This window comes from Micromys minutus (genome assembly GCF_963924665.1).
Source record: "Micromys minutus genome assembly, chromosome: 21".
Taxonomy (NCBI): Eukaryota; Metazoa; Chordata; class Mammalia; order Rodentia; family Muridae; genus Micromys; species Micromys minutus.
This window is the reverse complement of record NC_137956.1, coordinates 580,066-598,585: the sequence shown is the minus strand read 5'-3', so window position 1 is coordinate 598,585 and position 18,520 is coordinate 580,066. Positions and strand designations below refer to the sequence as shown.

Sequence of the window (18,520 nt, the reverse complement as noted above, 5' to 3'; positions counted from 1 at the left end):
ATAACAACTAAAAGTGTTACAAAAATCTATTGAGTCAAATGATCAATTAAACAGTAGTCTCTCTATAACTACTTCATTAAATAGTGTGAAAGCCATACTAAATAAACCACAAGACTTCTTCTTCGGGGCATATGCAGAATCTTGAAGACAGCAGTCTACTTTTCAGTGTATCTTTGACTCACTAAAAAGGATATCTGGCAGGACATATGGCCTTAGATGGAGGAAGGGTGATTTCTGACTAGATACGCTGGTATTTGTCCAGGAATGACAAGACAAGTAGACAGAAACTAGAAAGCCAGCAATAAAATTATTCTGTTATATTTTACAGCTACTATAAGATAGTAATTTGTGAAAAAAGCTAACCAATTTAACAGAAGCAAGTAAACTATATATTATGTAACCAGAAAAATATGGATTTCAAAGGTAAACTCAAGGTTATAAGAATTACTTCACACAGGAGTCTGGGTTATATTATGATACTCAATAAATGTATAAATACACACTTGCTTTGCACTTTTAAGATCAAGGTAAATAATATCTAACCTCACAAATTATGAAATTACCTCACATGATTAATTGAAAAATATGCAAAGCACCTGATAGAAAACAGTCACTAAAATTAGTTTACTTTCTCCTTACTCCAAATAGTGAGGAGCAGTGAATCCAAGAGGCTAAAAAGGCAGGGAGTAGAACATTATTAAATAAAGAGCAAAACACATTCTATACAAAGTCTCATATAAGGATTTCTTGAGCTTAGAGAGTCAATTTTAAATTTTAAATATCAAGTCAATTTGTGACTATATAAGCAAGCTTATGCTAGAAGATGCTAAAATTCTGTAAGATAGAAGGGGGTGTAGAGTGCTTGCCTTAGGATCCTTGGGTAATCCTAAGCACAGGGTGTGGAGGTGGAAGGATGAGGCAATAAAACGCAATAGTGTTATTAGATTATAGATCCTCTAGCTGCTTCTCTTTTCTCCATGACAATCAAGCTCTCCTGTAGCCTCTTTCCAGGTGCCTGGTAGTTCTATGCTTCCCATTCGAAGCTTTAAGCAAGATCAATCCCCTCTACACATACACGCACACATTTAAATATGCAAGAAAACATTATGATCCCACACAGTATCTGACTTCTGGGCTTACATACCAAGCCAGATTCAATCAAGTGGTGTAGAACTTCCCCCTTGCCTACTAGAAATTTGCAAGTTAGAAACCCATGTTATGCAATCTCAAGGCATTCTCATATTCTCCTTCTCCCTCTCCCCACCCCCTCGAAGAGAGAAGGAGCTTCCTTCCTGAACCTGCTGTATCTGACATGCATTTCTTTATAACAAATAGATATTGTGGAAATCAGTCAAGTCCTAGGGTACACCTTTCCTTCTATGGGAAAGGTGAAAAAGCCTCTTACTAATTTTGTTCTAGAAGGAAATATCCATGGTAAACATATAATCAAATAGACATGGTGTCTAAAATCTTTTTCCTCTCTTTGGTAACAAAAGCAATACAAAATGCATAGCTAATAAGAGGAATTGAGTGACTTTTTACAGGAATATTAACTTGAGAAGATACACAGCATTTCAAATTTGAAAGGAGCAAAATCTGAAAGTATGAAAGCAAAAAAAAAAATGTGTTCAAGATTCATTATTTTTTAAACAAAAAAGGGAGAAAGGGGAAAAGGGGGTAAGGAGAAAAGGAGAAAGGGGGAAAGGAAAGAAAAAGGAGGAAAGAAAGGAGGGAAGGAGAGAGGGAGAGAGGAAGGAAGGAAGGAAGGAAAGGAAGGACAAAAGAAAGGGAAAAAAAGAGAGGAAGGGAGGAAGGAAGGAAAGTTAATGAAAAAATGATCAAATTTTACAATTCAGTTCACAAATACAAAACATACCAGATAAAAAGCTAAGTGCTTCTGCTTTGAAAGTGTCTGTTTTTATCGAAATATTTTTATTAATCAAAAGTGTTGTGTTTCACTTTGAATAGAGGGAAGGTTTAAAATACGTAAATATAAAAAGTGGTATTTTTGTTATTTTTCAAATACATTTGTTAGGTTATATTGGACAACAAAAGGTACATGAACTCACTCTTCCCTCTTCTCCCTCCCTAACACATACACACACACACACACACACACACACACACACAAACCTAGAAGGACGTGATGGCACATACCTTTAACTCAGAGGCAGAAGCAAGTGGATCTCTGTGAATTCAAGGCCAGTCTGGCCAATACTGGGAGTTCCAGGACAGTCAGGAATACACAGTGAAACCATTTAAAACACACACACGGATGCACACATTCACGCACGCACGAACACACACACACACAAAGCAAAAACAAATGACAAAAGCCTGATCAATTTAACTTAACTAAACTTATACCTAAGTCAGTTTAAGTATTTGAGCCTTAATATTTTAAAATTCATATTTTTATTCTTGGATTTCAAAGTTATTACAGTTCAGTCTTGCAAATTCTTAAAATTTATCATATGTTTATTCTTTAATATAATATTCAAGGTTATGATGGTGAAGAGATTCACTTCTACTGACTTTACAGACTTCTGCTTAACTCACTACGTTTTTTTTAAGATTTATTTATTTAATGTATACTGCACACTGTAGCTGTCTTCAGACACACCAAAAGAGGGCATCAGATCCCTTTATAGATTGTTGTGAGCCACCATGTGGTTGCTGGAAATTGAACTCAGAACCTCAGGAAGAGTAGTTAGTGTTCTTAACCACTGAGCCCTAATTCTGTTTATTCAGGTCTCTGTTTAAATGCCACAACTCAGAGTTCCAACCTGACCACATTAACTAAAACAGCAACCTTTTAACTCTCAAACTATCATTCTTTTCTTTCCTCTTAAAAAGTCTCACCTGAAATTATGATTTTATGACTTATTTCCATGTGTATAGTTATTCTGCCTACATGTATATCTGTGCACCATGTGCATGCAGTGACCACAGAGACCAAAAGTAAGTGTTGGATGTCATGGAGCTGAAACTACAGATGGTTGTAAGTCACCATGTGATTGCTGGGACCTGAACCTGGGTCTACTCCAAAAGCAACAAGCTCTTAACTGCTGAGCCATTTTTCTGGTCCCTAAATTTATGAATTTCTTTTCCGATCATCCTAACAAGACATGAACTTTGCAATCTCTAGGGCTGTATCTCCAGGTCCTAAAATGATACTTGAAAGACAGTACATAATTTTTGAAAATTAGAAAAAGGCCTCCTATGGTGGTGCACACTTGTAATTGCAGCACTTGGAAGGTAGAAGCAGAAGGATCCGGAATTCAAGGCCAGTCACAGCTACATAGCAAGTGTGAGGCCAGACTGGGGGAAAAGAAATGCAAAGGATGAAATTGGAGATGCTTTTTAAAAAACTACCATAGTCACTATAGCCAAGGCCTCTCGTTTTACACATGAATTTACAAAGAGGTTAGGTTAATTCTCCAAATCTACTAAAATAAACAAAGCTTAAACTATAAATGCAGTTTTTTATCTAGGGGCCTTCACTGTAATAACTGTCCTATCCTTACAGATCAGTATGTGTAAGTTTCTTCCCACAGAGCACAAAAATATTTAACCAACTTAACATACCAAAAGAACTGTCAAATCTCTTACCAGAGCCACAAAATTATTAAAAGCAGGGCTGACTAGCAATTTTTCAAAGTTGACACTTGGAGTACATGGTACATACCAAAGAACGCCTCATCTGCATTAATATAGCCATAAAGCAGTCAAAGCTGATCATTCCTTCCTGGCTTGATAGTAGTTTGTTTTTCTCCATAGTATATACAACTGCGGAAGCCCCCAAAGCCATTTCTATCCATTCAAGAAGATATCTCAAAGAGCCTCGCTGAGCTGCTAAGCCAAGCAGCAACTCAGAAGCTAATCGACGACCTAAAGTGTCTGCCCCAGAATTGGGAATAGTTACTCCTTTAAGAAATGTTGTGACTTGTGATAAGCAGTCCAAGCCCATAGGAGGAATCTTGCTTTCATTTGCTAAAGACAATGGAGGCAAAGAGCTCACAACTTCAATTGCAGTATGAATAACGTCGTTGCAGAGACTGAGACCAGGTCCCGACACAGGCATCATCCAACTCTGTCTCAGAAGTGCAAATAATAAACTCAGGCCAGTTCGGACACCCATTTCTATAAGTGCATCAGTGCTTGACCGGGGACGTTCGCTTACAGAATGGACATCTGCTGAACCGGAGCTGCTCTCCAGAGAATGCTGCTGCTGCTTCACTTTGCCCTTGTCATGGTACTTATTAGAAAGTGCATAAAAGACACGCTGGAGCACAAGCAGCCGTTTTCGGAGCGCCCCAGCAAACGGAGAGTCTGAACATACCATCTTTGCTAGTGCTAGCTGGCTGCTAAGAAGGGCATCCAAGTAATGGTCCTGCTCATCACTTGAAAGAGACTCACGTTCAAAGTCAGGCAACTGTGGTCCTTTGAGGCATAAAACCTGTTGAGGTAAAGGTACTACTTCCTTATTGCTGACCAGTTTAGAATACAAAACAGTAACTCCCTCTCTTGTAGCAATAGACTCGCTGTCCTCTGTGATCCAGGAGCTATTCAGATGTTCAAGCCATTTCAGCTTCACTGGTGGAACCATAGTCGCCATGTTGATTTATTCTTCAGCCATTAGTTCTACAGAAAAAGAAAAGGAGGCAGTGAAAACCTAAAACAGTTGACTTCTAAAATGTTTCTAAACGTCCATCTGATACTACACTCAGTGATTTCAAAACTAGTAAATGAAAATGAAGCCTAAGGTTTAGCTCATGGTCTATGCCAAGGTCACAGTGCATTCTTACTACCGCTGAGTAAGAATTCAAAGACAGCAGCTTGACATCTGGCCTTTCAAGCAGTAAGTCACACTGCTTCTGAACATCATATCAGAACAGTTTAACAGGTTCTATATCACTCTAAATTTGGGGGGGAGGCAGAACAAAGAAGGGATGCTGGAGAGGTGCTGCACACACATGAGGACCTGGATTCAGAGGCCAAGTTAAAATAGAAAACCATGTCATACCTCTGTAACCTCAGCACTGGGAAGTCAGAGAGGAAGATCCATAGAGGCATACTGTCCAGCCAATTCAGTCAATCAATGAGCTTCAGTCAGTCCAAAAACCAAGTAGAGAGCCATCGAGGAAGACCTCTGACTTCCACACATAGACACACACATACAGAGAACTGTATAAATGTACCCTCAAAACACACACACACACACACACACACACACACACACACACACACACCAAACAAAACTAGAAATCAAATTTATCAAATTAAAGCTAATATAATTAAGGCTTGTGATGCTGGCATCAAGATAAATCAACATAACTTAACTGAGAATACATAAGGAGACCCAGGTAAATATATAACCAACTTTTTTAACTGACATGCTAAGGTAGTTTTCTTTCTTTTTTAACAAAAGGTGCTTGAACAACTGATTATACATATGGGGGTAAAATGAAGCTTACCTTAACTTCACACCATACACAAAGTCAACTCAAATTTGTTTAATGAACCAAAACGTCAGAGCTAAACCTAAAAATATGTAAAAGAAAAATAAGGACTAGACAGGGAGATTGCATATTTACAATCCCAGCACTTAAGAGTTTAGTCAAGAAGATTCCAAATGTGAGACCAATTTCAGTTTGGGCCATATAACAAGTAATAAAAAAAAAAGACATTTAGCAGAAAAACTGTAACTTAAAACTTTCCAATGTTATTACTAAGACTATATATAGGTTGCAGAGATGGCTCAGCAGTTAAGAGCATTCACTACTCTTGTAAAAGACCTAGAGGCTTACAACTGTAACTCCAGGTCCATGGGATCTAATACCCTCTTCTGGCCCAACAGGCACCAGGCAAGCATGTGGTGCACAGACATACACATATGCAAAACACTCGTGTAAATAAAATAAAACTATCTTTTTGAGACAAAGGAAAACAAACAAAAATAAAGAAAATTAAGTCAGGTCAGCAAGACAGCAAGGCAGGTAAAACAAATCATTTGCTGTGTAAGCCTGGCAACCCAAGTTCCAATTCCCAAATCACAGGGTGAAGGAAGAGCCAACCTTTTAAAGTGGTCCTCTGACTTCTACACACATCCATTGACATGCACACACACCCATATTCACAAACACACCTCCAACCCCCACACACATGGAAACATATACACACAAATAATATCAATAAAATTTTGAAACCTTTAAAGAAAATTGTCAAGCCAAACTGAAGAAAAAAAAAACCTACTTGCAAACCATGTATCCAATATTTATAACAAGAATGTATTTTTGCCAAGTGTGGTGGTGCACACCTTTAACCACAGCACTCAGGAGGCAGAGACAAGTGAATCGCTATGAGTTCCATCCAAGACAGCCTGATCTACAAAGCAAGTTCCATACCAGCCTGAGCTATTATACAGAAAACCCTGTCTTGAAAAAAAAGGGGGGGGGGGTAATCCTGGAAGACAATGGCACACAGCTACAGCCAAAGTACTCAGGAGACTGGGGAAAAAGGATCATTTAATCCAAGAGTTGAAGTTAATGTGGGCAACATAATAAGAACCCCATCTCAAAAAATAAACAATAAAAATAATCCTTACAACTCAATTTTTTTAAAAAACTCAAAATTTTAATTGTGTAAGATATTTAAATAAAAATGTCACCAAGATACATAGTCAAACAGCCATAGAAAATGATACCCAATATCATTACCCATATCATTTAATTAATGAAATGCAAATTAAAACCACAATAAGCTCACTAACCTGGGTACAATTTAAAAACACAACCAATACCAAGAACCTGTGAGGACACAAAGCAAGCAGAAGAGTTACACATTGCAAACAGAAATGGAAAATGGAAAAACGGTTTGACAATTTAGTATAAAGTTGATTAAAAACATACACTGTACTTTCATAATACACAACAGTCTATTCCTTAGGTATTCACTATATATTTGTGCATTACTACACAGAAGCATCATTCATAACAGCTAAAATCTGGGAACTCCAAAGTCCATCAACAGAAGAATGTGGGTCGAAGAGAAGGCGTAGTAGTTAAGAATGTGCACTGCTCTTCCAGAGGACCTGAGTTCAATTCCCAGCATCCACATCAGGTGGCAACTGCCTGCCTGTAACTTCAACTCCAAGAAATCTGATCCTTAATCTCTGAAAGCACTAGCACTTGTGAGCACATACCCACATGCATACACATAATTACAAATTATAAGAACAAATTTTTTAAAAATAAAACTTTTTTAAAGAGATGGATGTAAGTTACAGTCTATATACAATAGTATACTACTCAGTAACTGTTTAAAAAAATAAGTTGATAAAAACAACCTGAATGAATCTGAATAACATTATGTTGAATGAAGTAAGAAAGACATCAAAGACTAACTTTGGGAAACAGTATTAGAAACATCACAAAGTTGAAGCCAACCTGGACAACATAACAAAATCTGTCTCATAATTATGTATTTATTTTAAAACTTTCTTTTGCTATACATAGGACCTTCCCATTTATTAAAGACAAGAGCAAATTTACACAGTATTGAGGTGGCTATTCTTGTTTTTAAATAATGAAATAAATCTTCGCTGAATATTTGATACAGAAGGAAATAAAGCATGCTCAATATTTCTCAGATTCGATCAGTGTGGAGTTTTTTTTCAACATTTTAAAAAAATCTGTATTTACCTTATGTATCTGTGGTGACTGAGTGTACGTATATGCAATGTGTGTGAACTGGTGTCCATGGAGGTCAGAAGAGGGCATCCGATCCCCTTGAACCATTGTTACAGCTGTAAGCTGTCATATGGGTGCTGGCAACTGAACTAAGGTCCTCTCAAAGAGCAGTAGTAAGTGCTATTAACTGTTTAGAATTTCTTTTAATTTAACCATGGCAAAGAAGAAAGCAGAAGTAGAATACACTAAATTAAATATAGACTCAAACTAGAGATATGAAGTAAAGTTAACTCTTGCTGACAAAAAGTCAAAGCACAAATATAGTTACAATGTTTTAGTACTAAGTTTATGACACATAGCTATTTTTAATACTACTGTTTTGTGACAGCAGGGTGGTTCTGGAGTTTAAGGCACTGGCCACCAACCCTAATGACCTGAGTTCAATTCCCAAGATCCATGCATGATATGGCAGAAAGAACTGACTCCTACAAACTGTCGTCTAACTTCCACATGCATACCTTGGTACAAGGGCTTCCCCTAAACACACATATGCATAATAAATAGAACTTAAAATTTTCAAGTAAATAATAAAATATTACTATTTTTAATAATTCTTTTTTAATGTAACAATTCCAAACAATGGCTACAATCAAATATGTAACTTTTCGAGACTATCAACATATGTGTTGGGTTTTTTGTTGGGCTATTTTGTTTTGTCTTGCCTTGTGAGAGACATCATTTTGTTAATTTTTAGTTGAATGAACAGATTCTGGGAGCCAGCCACAATTGCTGGGCTACAGAATAGTAACTGTCAATACACTTCTAATGAAAAAATATTTGAAAACAAGAGTAAATTATATATGTCAAGGTAAACAATCTGTTACTCTAGCAGGTGTGATTAATCCAGAATGTAAGCAAACTGTCAACACCTGCAGTTCACCTTAATTTGAAGTTGAACTTTGGCCAGGACCCACAAGCTAGATTACAAGAGTAGATTTTCTAAAACTGTGGGGTCTGGACCCCATGGGTTCGAATACCTAAATAAGCAGGTTTCTGGATGTTCATCTACCAGTATTTCATTCAAAATCAAACACATAATAGATCCTGGTGTCTGTCTCTGGCAGTACTTACTCATGCTTTACCTCGTGAGCTCACTGCAGCCTTGGTTGTGAACACACAATGTATGTGCTTTACAATGTGCAGTCATGACACCCAATGTCAACCAAAGCTGTCTGAAATACCTGCTCAGATTCCAGATTAAGTTACAACTGCAATGCTATTTATTGAACATATAAAATTTTCTACTCTGTGGAAAAGTAATAGTTTAATTACAGGGAGAAAAAAAAAGGATTTTATGAGTACCCTAAATGTAGCATATATAAAATTAGTGTATCTTGGGATTATATTGTACTAGAATATTTCATTTTAAAAACTGCTATTTAAGTTTCTAAATTTGAGTTTCACAAATAATGAGTTAATTTTGGTTTGAGATTGGGACAGAATTTCCCACAATCCTGAAACAACCTTAAACATATTTCTGCCATTTTGAACATGTTAATGTGAAAATAAATGCTGAAGATACTCTATACCTTCAGTAGCAATTATTCAGCCAAGTTTTATATCTACCTTATAGTACATGAATTTTTCATTTTTAATAGTAAGACCTATGTATACCAAAGAACTGTTTTATAACACATTTATTATTTTTTTTATCAGTAAATAGTCTGTAAGTTTTATATAGCCATATATCTGGGATCATGTAAAAATTTCTCAGGAGAGATAGTAAGATGACTTAATAAATAAAGTCCTGACCACTTTTATTTATTTATTTACTAAAACAACATTCACAGAAAAAATGATGTAGATTTGCAAACAATACTGCAGTCACTGTTATTTTCTAGTAGTATAGGCTTCTGGACTTTACAATCAGCAGGTTTCCTGTGTAAGCACTCTAGTACATTTGGCTCCTAAGCAGGATTACTTTTGTCTTGTATACCAAAAAAACAAGTCCTGCCTACTCACTCTAAAATAAGGAACCAAAAGATGGCAAAAAAAAAAAAAAAAAAAAGCAAAAAAATAAATAAATAATGTCTTAGTTAGGGTTTTACTGCTTTGAATAGATACCATGACCAAGGCAAAAACAACTGAAATTGTTTTCAAAATGAGTAAGAGAAAAAGAGCTCACCAACATTTATAACATGTCACTATTGCTGTACCTTACATCTGACCACTCAGAAGCTACTAGACTGTCTTTTCCAAACTTCCAAAGGGACAGGAAAGGAAGGTAGAAGAAGAGAAGGAAAGAGGTAAGAAAAAAGAATACAGTAAAGAAAGCAAATTTGGACAGATGGCTTACTCCTATAACCTAGAATTCAGGAGCCTGAGACAGATTTTGTGGATTGCCCAAGTTACATAGTAAAAAAGATGTCTCAAAAACATGAACCAAGGAAATACCTCAGCCAGTGCAAGTGCTTGCAATACACATGACAACATGAGCTTCAACATGTGTAACCATGTAAAAAGCCCAATGCCATGGCACACATCTAGAAGAATTGCCAGGAAGTTCCCAGGCCAGTGCCACTTTAGAAATAGGAGAGACCATGCCTCAAAAGAAAGCAAATGGCAAGAAACAACTCCTGGAGTTGTCATTTGGCATATGTACACACACACACACACACACACACACACACACACACACACAAAGATAACTATGTGAGATAGGTATTTTAAAACTGTTTATCTAATATCATTTCACTAAAAACATACAGTAATACCTTAAATTTATACAATAAACCGGAAATCAGAGAAAGAGAGAGAGAGAGAGAGAGAGAGAGAGAGAGAGAGAGAGAGAGAGAGAGAGAGAGAGAGAACGAGAACTGAGGGTGTAGTTCCAGGGTATCTATGTAGCCTGCACAGGCCTTGGATTTAATCCATGTACAGCAAATTGATTAATTAACTGATTAATTGGTAAGCATGTTCAATCACCAGAAATCAAGTGTTACCCTGAGGTCTGTAAAGCAAAGAAATTTTAAAACTGCACAGACCTCTACTGGTTCTATTCACAATCACGCAGCTAGGATGTTTTCCTTGGAACTATTAGTTATTCATACAGCCACTAAAATATAGCCTCCTTAAATGCAAAAATGTATCAGCTTTTTTGTCAGTACTGGGGATTACACCTAGTACCTAGCAAATGCAGGATTGAGTTACATCTTCAACCCTGATTTTTAATTAGTGTGTTCCTAGAATCTGGGGCAGTGATATACCATATACTTCTAATAATAAAAAATACAGGCATGGCCACTTACAGAAACATCATTTATAACTGCAAAATACAGAAAGCAATCTAATGCCATACACAAATGTAGCCGTATCTATGTAACTGTTTTTTTTTTTTAAATGAAGAAAAAATAAAGGCAGAAGTAGGCAAATTTCTCTGTTACAGGCCAGCCTGATCTACACAGTAAGTTCCAGGCCAGCACAGCCTACAAAGTAAAACCCTTTCTTAAAAAAAAAAAAAAAAAAAAAATTAAAGGAGGAGAGGAAGAATCTAAGAGTATGAAAATAATATAACTTCAAAAGAATGAACCAATCTGTATCATTTCCAGGATATATTATTATTAAGAGGGGAAAAGGCAAGATTATGATAAACTCTTCATGTAAGAAAGAAATAAGAAGGGTTAGAAACATAGCTCAGTGGAAAAGTGCTGGCTTAATAAAATGGGCTCATTCTATAGCAAACACAGCACAACGTACATGCACCCACACACAGAGGCATGTGCACACCAAGAGGTAATAGGAAAGCAGGTAGCAGTTCCTCAAAAAAATAAACATAAGATGGCGGCAAACCCCAGTACCATCACCAGAAAAGAAAAAAGAAAAAAAAAAACCTTTACCTAGAAAAATCATATGACCCAGGAATTTCCTCCTAGGCATAAACTTAAGAAAGTAAGATATATATATATATATATATATATATATATATATATATATATATATATATATATACATACATATACATATAGTGCCCATACACACAAAAACTTATATGGATGTTCACAGTAACATTCCCAGTAGCTGAGAGGTTAAAAAAAAAAAAAAACAATGTCCATCAACGGACACATGGATGAATAAAATGTGTTATATACATTCAGGCAAGGGAAAAAAACCTGAAGTACTCATACATGCTACAGCATAAATAAACTCTGAACAAATTACATTAGCCTAAAGAAATCAAGAACAAAAGACCACATATTATACAATTCCATCTACACAAAGTACTTAGACTACAGCACACAAACCCACATAGAAAGTAGAACAGAACAGACAAGGGAAATGACTGCTAGTAATCACAAGGTTTCTTTGGGGGGTAATGTTCTAGAATTAGACAGAGGTGATAAGCGGTACAACATTGTGAATATACTTTTAAATTAAAAATAGCCATAACAGCCAAGTCCTGTAATCTTGTACTTAGAAGGAGCCAGGAGAACCTCAAGTTTGAGGCAGCATGAAAAAATAAAGAAAGGACGCAAGGCAACAAGCCTGGCTTGTACACTTTAAAGGGAGAGTTTTGATAGGTCAAGGTGGTGCATGCCTGTGGTCCCAGCCACTCAGGAGGATAGAGGCAGTTGAGTCACTTGAGGCCAGGAATCTGAGATCAACCTGAGCAACATATTAAGAGTCTGCCTCAAAAATTGGTGAACATGGGAAAGAGATAGAAACAAAGCAGAGACGGAGGGATGTGACAAAAGGATAGAGAGGCACTTCTGAGTAATCATTTTAAATAGTGAAGTCAAAAGCAGTGGCATTCAGTAACTGTACTGTTTTGCAAACCAAAACTAACACTGATGCCACATGATGATGATACAAGCCTATAATCCCAGCACTTAGAAGGTTGAAGCAGAAGAATACCAAGTTTGGGCCCAGTGTGAGAAACTTGGAGATCCCATCTGAAATCTCCATCATCATCATCCATAACAATAATTGACTGAGAGCAATCAAAGGAGAAAACAAAGAAGCAACAAGGAAACAACTATACTGCACAAAAGTAACACAGCCACCCTAGAGCAGAGAATAAAACAGCTAACCGAAATAGCTAAAGATTAAAAAGTACACACAGATAATCTTACAAATACTTTCCATAAGTTAGCAATTAACTATCTAATGGATACTCCAATACTGAGATCCAGGCTTCTGTCACCGAAAGAAAAGACAAATAAGAAATGACAGAAGGTCAGAATAGCCTTGTAGTGTTGAAGGAAAAGGTATTGCTATACACTCATGGTCATTAACACATAGAGGAATAAATGCAGTTGTCCTTCAGTACCTTCCAGGGATAGGTTCCAGAATCCCCACCCCCCCTCCAGCAGATAACAAAATCTATTGTTCTCTGATCTCTTATAGTCCAATTCTTAAACTGTGGACAGTGATCCCATCATGTAACTAAATTCAAGGGTGGCCAAAAATTTAGCTACAATAAAAGGTTTCCGGACACAAAACAAATCCAAGATGTCTCTGGCAGCACTCATTCACCCATGCTGCATCCTGTGACTCCACTGAAGCTAAACTGTGCATGCTATGGCACTATGCACTGCCAAGAAGCAATTCTGGAAACACCATGGCTCAGACCGAGACTGTTGTAAATTATGGATTACAGTATTTTTACCATGCAAACAAAGTGTTGCGCTTTTATAGAAATACAAGTTTAATTACAGAAAACAATGCTTCTAATATTTTTATATCAATTCTCAGCACACAAGCATCAAATTAATATATCTCTGAATTGTTTTCTGTTAGAACATTTGATTTTTTTTTAAAATGGCCTGACTTTCACGTAAAAATCATTAAATATTTCTGACTCAGAATTAGAACAGACTTTCCCACAATTTCTGAAATGCCTCTAAATATACTTCTACAATTTTGTACTATGAATTTATGAGAAGCAGCAATCTCAATGTCCCTGATTACAAAACCAAAATATTGATCAACTCTAAAAATGCTGGAAGATGGTCTATGTCCTAGAGTATCAAATGTTCAATCAAGATTTAATTTCTTTTATGAAAGTAAATAAACACCCATTTCTTGGCATTCAAATTTATTTTCATCTTTAGTAAATCCATATGCATACAAAAACAGCTATTTTTAAATGAGTTTATGTTTATCAGTAATTATCTCATTTTACTTATTTTATGTAACTACTTATTCAGGGTCACATAAAAACTTTGCAAAAAGAAATCACGAGAAGAGAAGGGTTAAAAAACCCTGCACTGTATTTGCTTATAGCCTTCCCATAGCATAACAGATTATGTCTACTATTCAATAAACTAAACAATTACTTTACTGGAGTAGGTGAGATAGTCAGTAGCCAATGGTGCTTGCCATCAAGGCTTTCAGTCTGAGTTGGGTCCCCAAGATGGAGCCACATGGTGAAAGAAGAGAATCAACTCCTACAAGCTGTCCTTTAATCAGCACACACATACAAACACACACACACAGTGGCCAAAGCTGAAACAATCATACTGGACAACAGTCTATAAAATCAAGTGAAAACCCACAGTACCATAGTGATATAAATAACCGAATTAACAAATGTCTTTTGACAGATGAAGTCCAATTCATATATATAAGAATAAGGGAACTAAAAATACCAAAACTGTGAATGCTAAAATACAAATAAGGGGAGAGAGTTTGAAAGAAACAGTCTATAGTTTTGAAGAACCTATGTAGAACAAATGATCAAGGTCAAAAAATCATTAGTATCCAATGATATGATAGTATACATAATGACCCCAAAAATTCTACCTGAGAACTCTTATAGATGATAGACACCTTCAGCAACATGGCTGAATACGAAACTAACTAAATGAAAATTTAGTAGTCCTCCTTTATATGCATGATAAATAGGTTAAGAAATAAGCTAAGAAAATAGGCTTCACATTAGCCAAAATAGAAAATATCTTGGTGTAAGTCTAACCAAGCAAATGAAAGACCTGTATGAGAAGAAATTCTAGTCTCAAAAAAAAAAAAAAAGCTAGGCTTCTGGATTTATAGAAGTACTTAGTAAAAATGGCCATCTATAGATACAATGCAATTCCCATCAAAATTTCAACACAATTCTTTATAGAACAATTTTTAATTTCATATGGAAAAAACAAAACAAAAAATATCATTATTAACCAGACACATCAATACAATGGGTCGCCTAGTAAAATGCATTGATACAGATCATTGTTATAATTAAAACATGCAAAACTTCAATCATGAAAAAAATATCAAATGAGCCAAAAATGAAAGTATTTCTACAAAAATATAAAAATAAATAAACAAACAATACTCGAAAAGTCATGAGAAACTTAGAAATTGGCCCAGAGTAATGACTCCCAGCTCTTTGACCCAGAGACAGTCAGATCTCTGAGTTCAAGACTAGTCCAACCTATAAAGTAAAAGGGCCACATCTCAAAAAACCAAACAAACAAAACAAAGCAGTATGGCATTACATGCCTGTATTCTCAGGATTCTCAGTACTTAGAGGGAGAAGCAGGAGGAACAGGAGCTCATGACCAGTCTCAGCTAGAGTCAGAATCACCCTAAGCTGCACAAGCTCCTGTATCAAAAAGGAAAAAAATAAAAATAAACCCAACCATCATCTGATTCAGGCATCATCTTTATTTGCTGGTAGATCTCCTCTGAAATTTAATATTCCCATTAATTTGTAAGGGCCAGTAGAAAAAAATAATGAGAATGGCATCTATTAAGTACCTATTTTGTGCTCCTTTTAGATTAAAATAAAAAATACTGGCTGAAGTGACTTTGCCGACTTTACAAACTCCTTTTTAAATGACTCGGCCAATATTTTCCGTTCAAGATCTTGATAATATTTAGAAGGTATCCCTAACAACCTGTTTTGTGGGTACATTAAGGCAAAGTTTTATATATGATAAAAATAATTCTGTTCAATTATCTGTTGCTTTTATGATTGTTTACCTACAGAATTTCACGGGCTCATTCACTGTTTTTTGAGGTTGTTTACTTACAAAATTTCAAGGGCTTATTCACTGTTTTTTGAGACAGTATCTCTCACATAGCCAAGACTGCCCTGAAAATCTGCATCATTCTTGCCCCCACCTAAAGTTAAAGTTTTGTTTCACAAGTATGCTTTTTACCTAACCCAGTTTTCTGCCTTATTCCAAATACAGCATCAAAGCTATCACTTATATCCTAAAAGTCTACTTTAAAATCAGCTACCCACTGAACCAAGGTATTTTGCTCACAACACTAAGACTTTTCACTACTCGGTACATGAATCTTCTACCAACCAGTCAAACTAAAAAGACAGCACATTCTCTTTAGATGTGTTACACTGAGAAGACTAAGCGACGCATCTGCTTTCTCCGAAGACTGCCAGCAGGTACGCACAAACCAGCAGGGCTGCACGGAGAAAACACATGGCCAGCAAAAACCAGAAATTTATGAAGCAAAGTGGAACCTTAAGAACCTCAGGGAAAGCAAAATTCATAAAGTTGCTGATTCCAAGAGGCCTTAAAAAAGCCATCCATTTCAATGATAACTGATCATCTATCTACCCTACTTCTGACTGATGCCAGTTTCCAACCTTCCTAGATAGCTTTCTTCCATATGATCCTGTCATGTGACTTGAGGAAATCACAATTGACTGTTCTTTGTCCTACCTTGTGCTGTTTTTTTCTCAAATAACATGACAAAATGTTTTCACTTGTTTCTAAAATATAAAATACACAGGTGCAAAGGACAAGCACGAATAACATATGTGCATTCATGCACAATACAGACATGCAGGACATTCACTTTTGCTTGCACAAACACACAGGTATGTAAACATATGATCAAGTTCTTTTAAAACTTTGAAGCTTATTTTCTTTCTCATCGTTAATTAATTTTTCTTTGCTTTACATAAACAGTGACCCAATTCACAGGACTCATCACAAACTATAAAAATATTCGGGTATTATATCCGAAAGGAATAATGTTAAAATTAGACTTTTAAAGCTATTTGAGCAACAAACATTTTGGAAGAAGGCACAATGAAATATGGTAAAGGCGGGGGAACGAACAAGTAACCGGGTTTAATCAAGTCGGCCAAATTAATGACTCAAATAAAACAAATCATTTTGGGAACATACATAAAATAAGGAAGTACCATTTAAGGACAAGCCAAGTACTATTAAATAACAAAACAAAAAATTTGTTAGAAATATACCAAAATATTAACAGTAAAATGCTATTTCTGGAGATAGGTTATTAATTCGTAGGAAGTCATCACTCTTATTTGATTACTTATATACAACTTCAAAGAATTACATTTGTTTTTAAAACTAATGAAAACATACATACATACATACATACATACACACACACACATCGCGTCTTTATATAATAACCTCCTGGGAGAGGTAAGTACCAAGCTTCTGTCCTCGTGTCTCCCAGGAACCTGCCATCACACTGTTCCCAGGGTTAGCTGTCATCATCACTATCCACCTCTCACCCTGGAGACTACACAACACTCGCCTCCTCTCCGCTCCAGGTAGCAAGGGCTTTAGAAACTGTTATTGTATTCGATGAGAAATTTAGAGAAAGGTTTGCCGAAAGGATGTGCAGCCCCCACCCAAAAGCACAGACAACGAGAAAGACACATGGTCTCAGCCTCCACCCCTCCGAAGTCAGCCAGCGTCAGGGAGCTCGGGAGTGGCGACTCTCCTGAAGATAAAGAGCACGGAGAGCCGGCTCCCCAGCCCGTCCCAGCTGAGGGAGCAGCGCTGCGGATAAAGGGGAGAAGGTCACAGACGTGACCCCTGAGGAGCCCGAGGGGCGCAGACTGCAAGCTTATTCGGGGGCGGGTCCCTCGGCCCTCCGACGGGTGGCACCGCTTCTAAAAGGCTTCCCGGGGCCAGGGGTTCCTCGGGCCTTCGCCTGCCGTCCACCGGGAGCCGGCAGCCCCACTCGGCGAGCGGCCCCGGAACGGCCCCGAGCGGCTCGGCCGGGCCAGCCAAGCACACACTCGGGAGCTGGAGATGGCGAGAAAGGAAGTGTTACCCACCGTACGCAGGTCGGGAGCTGGCGGCGGTGAGGTGCGGCTCCAGCACCCGGCACCCGGCTGGTCAGCGGCTACGCTAGACGCGTCCTTTATATTTTTGGTGCAGCAGCGCCGACTTGTCAAAGGGGAAGACGTAAGAGACGGCAGCGGCAAGCGAATCTCGCGGGACTTGTGGGGAACTCTCGCGAGATCAGAAGCGCTGGTCCTGCCTCCTCCTGGCCACGCGCGGGAGGTGGAAGGAAACCTGAGAGGGAAAGGGAAAGAAGATGCCAGCTTGGGCACGAATTGGGGAGCGATGACAACTCTGGGGGCCAGGAGACCCCCTCCCCATTGTGAGGGTTCTGAGAACACTACGGGCCCATGTCTCTTACCTCTGAGTCCTCGCGGAGTCACGCCCGTAGGGAACTAACAATTGGGGACATTTCACAAAGGGCGCTGAAGGATCAGGCGAGCATGGATGAGCTCTGGATGAGCACGGAATGGTCCGTAGGAAGATCCGGGGTCCGAGTACTGCCGAGGCCTCGGGGCTGCTGACGACCTCGAGGAAAAGCTGGTGCCCGGCCACACCCCTTTATCTGGGCTCCACGACGGGCACACGCTACTCCCTTTATCTCCCATCACAGTCTGCCCTTAACCTTCTGGCTGGTTAAGTTTACGCCCAAGCAAGTGTTGACCAGCTTCTGAGGAACACCGGAGGATTGACATTTATAGGCCATGACCCTGACCTGATACACCGACTAGCATGGTCATCTATCCCAAC

The 18,520-nt window shown here is 37.8% G+C and overlaps 1 protein-coding gene across 1 annotated transcript in view; it reads right to left on the bottom strand.

The window, feature by feature from the left end:
* Positions 1-17,877, bottom strand: part of HERC1 (HECT and RLD domain containing E3 ubiquitin protein ligase family member 1) — a 146,045-nt gene extending 128,168 nt beyond the window's left edge. The window contains exons 1-2 of the mRNA XM_080934559.1: positions 17,764-17,877; positions 3,689-4,644 (exon numbers count right to left, since the gene is read on the bottom strand). Of these exons, the coding sequence (XP_080790685.1) occupies positions 3,689-4,618 (930 nt within the window). The 5' untranslated portion in view covers positions 4,619-4,644; positions 17,764-17,877. The remainder of the gene's footprint in view (positions 1-3,688; positions 4,645-17,763) is intronic.
* Between the last annotated feature and the right edge of the window lie 643 nt (positions 17,878-18,520).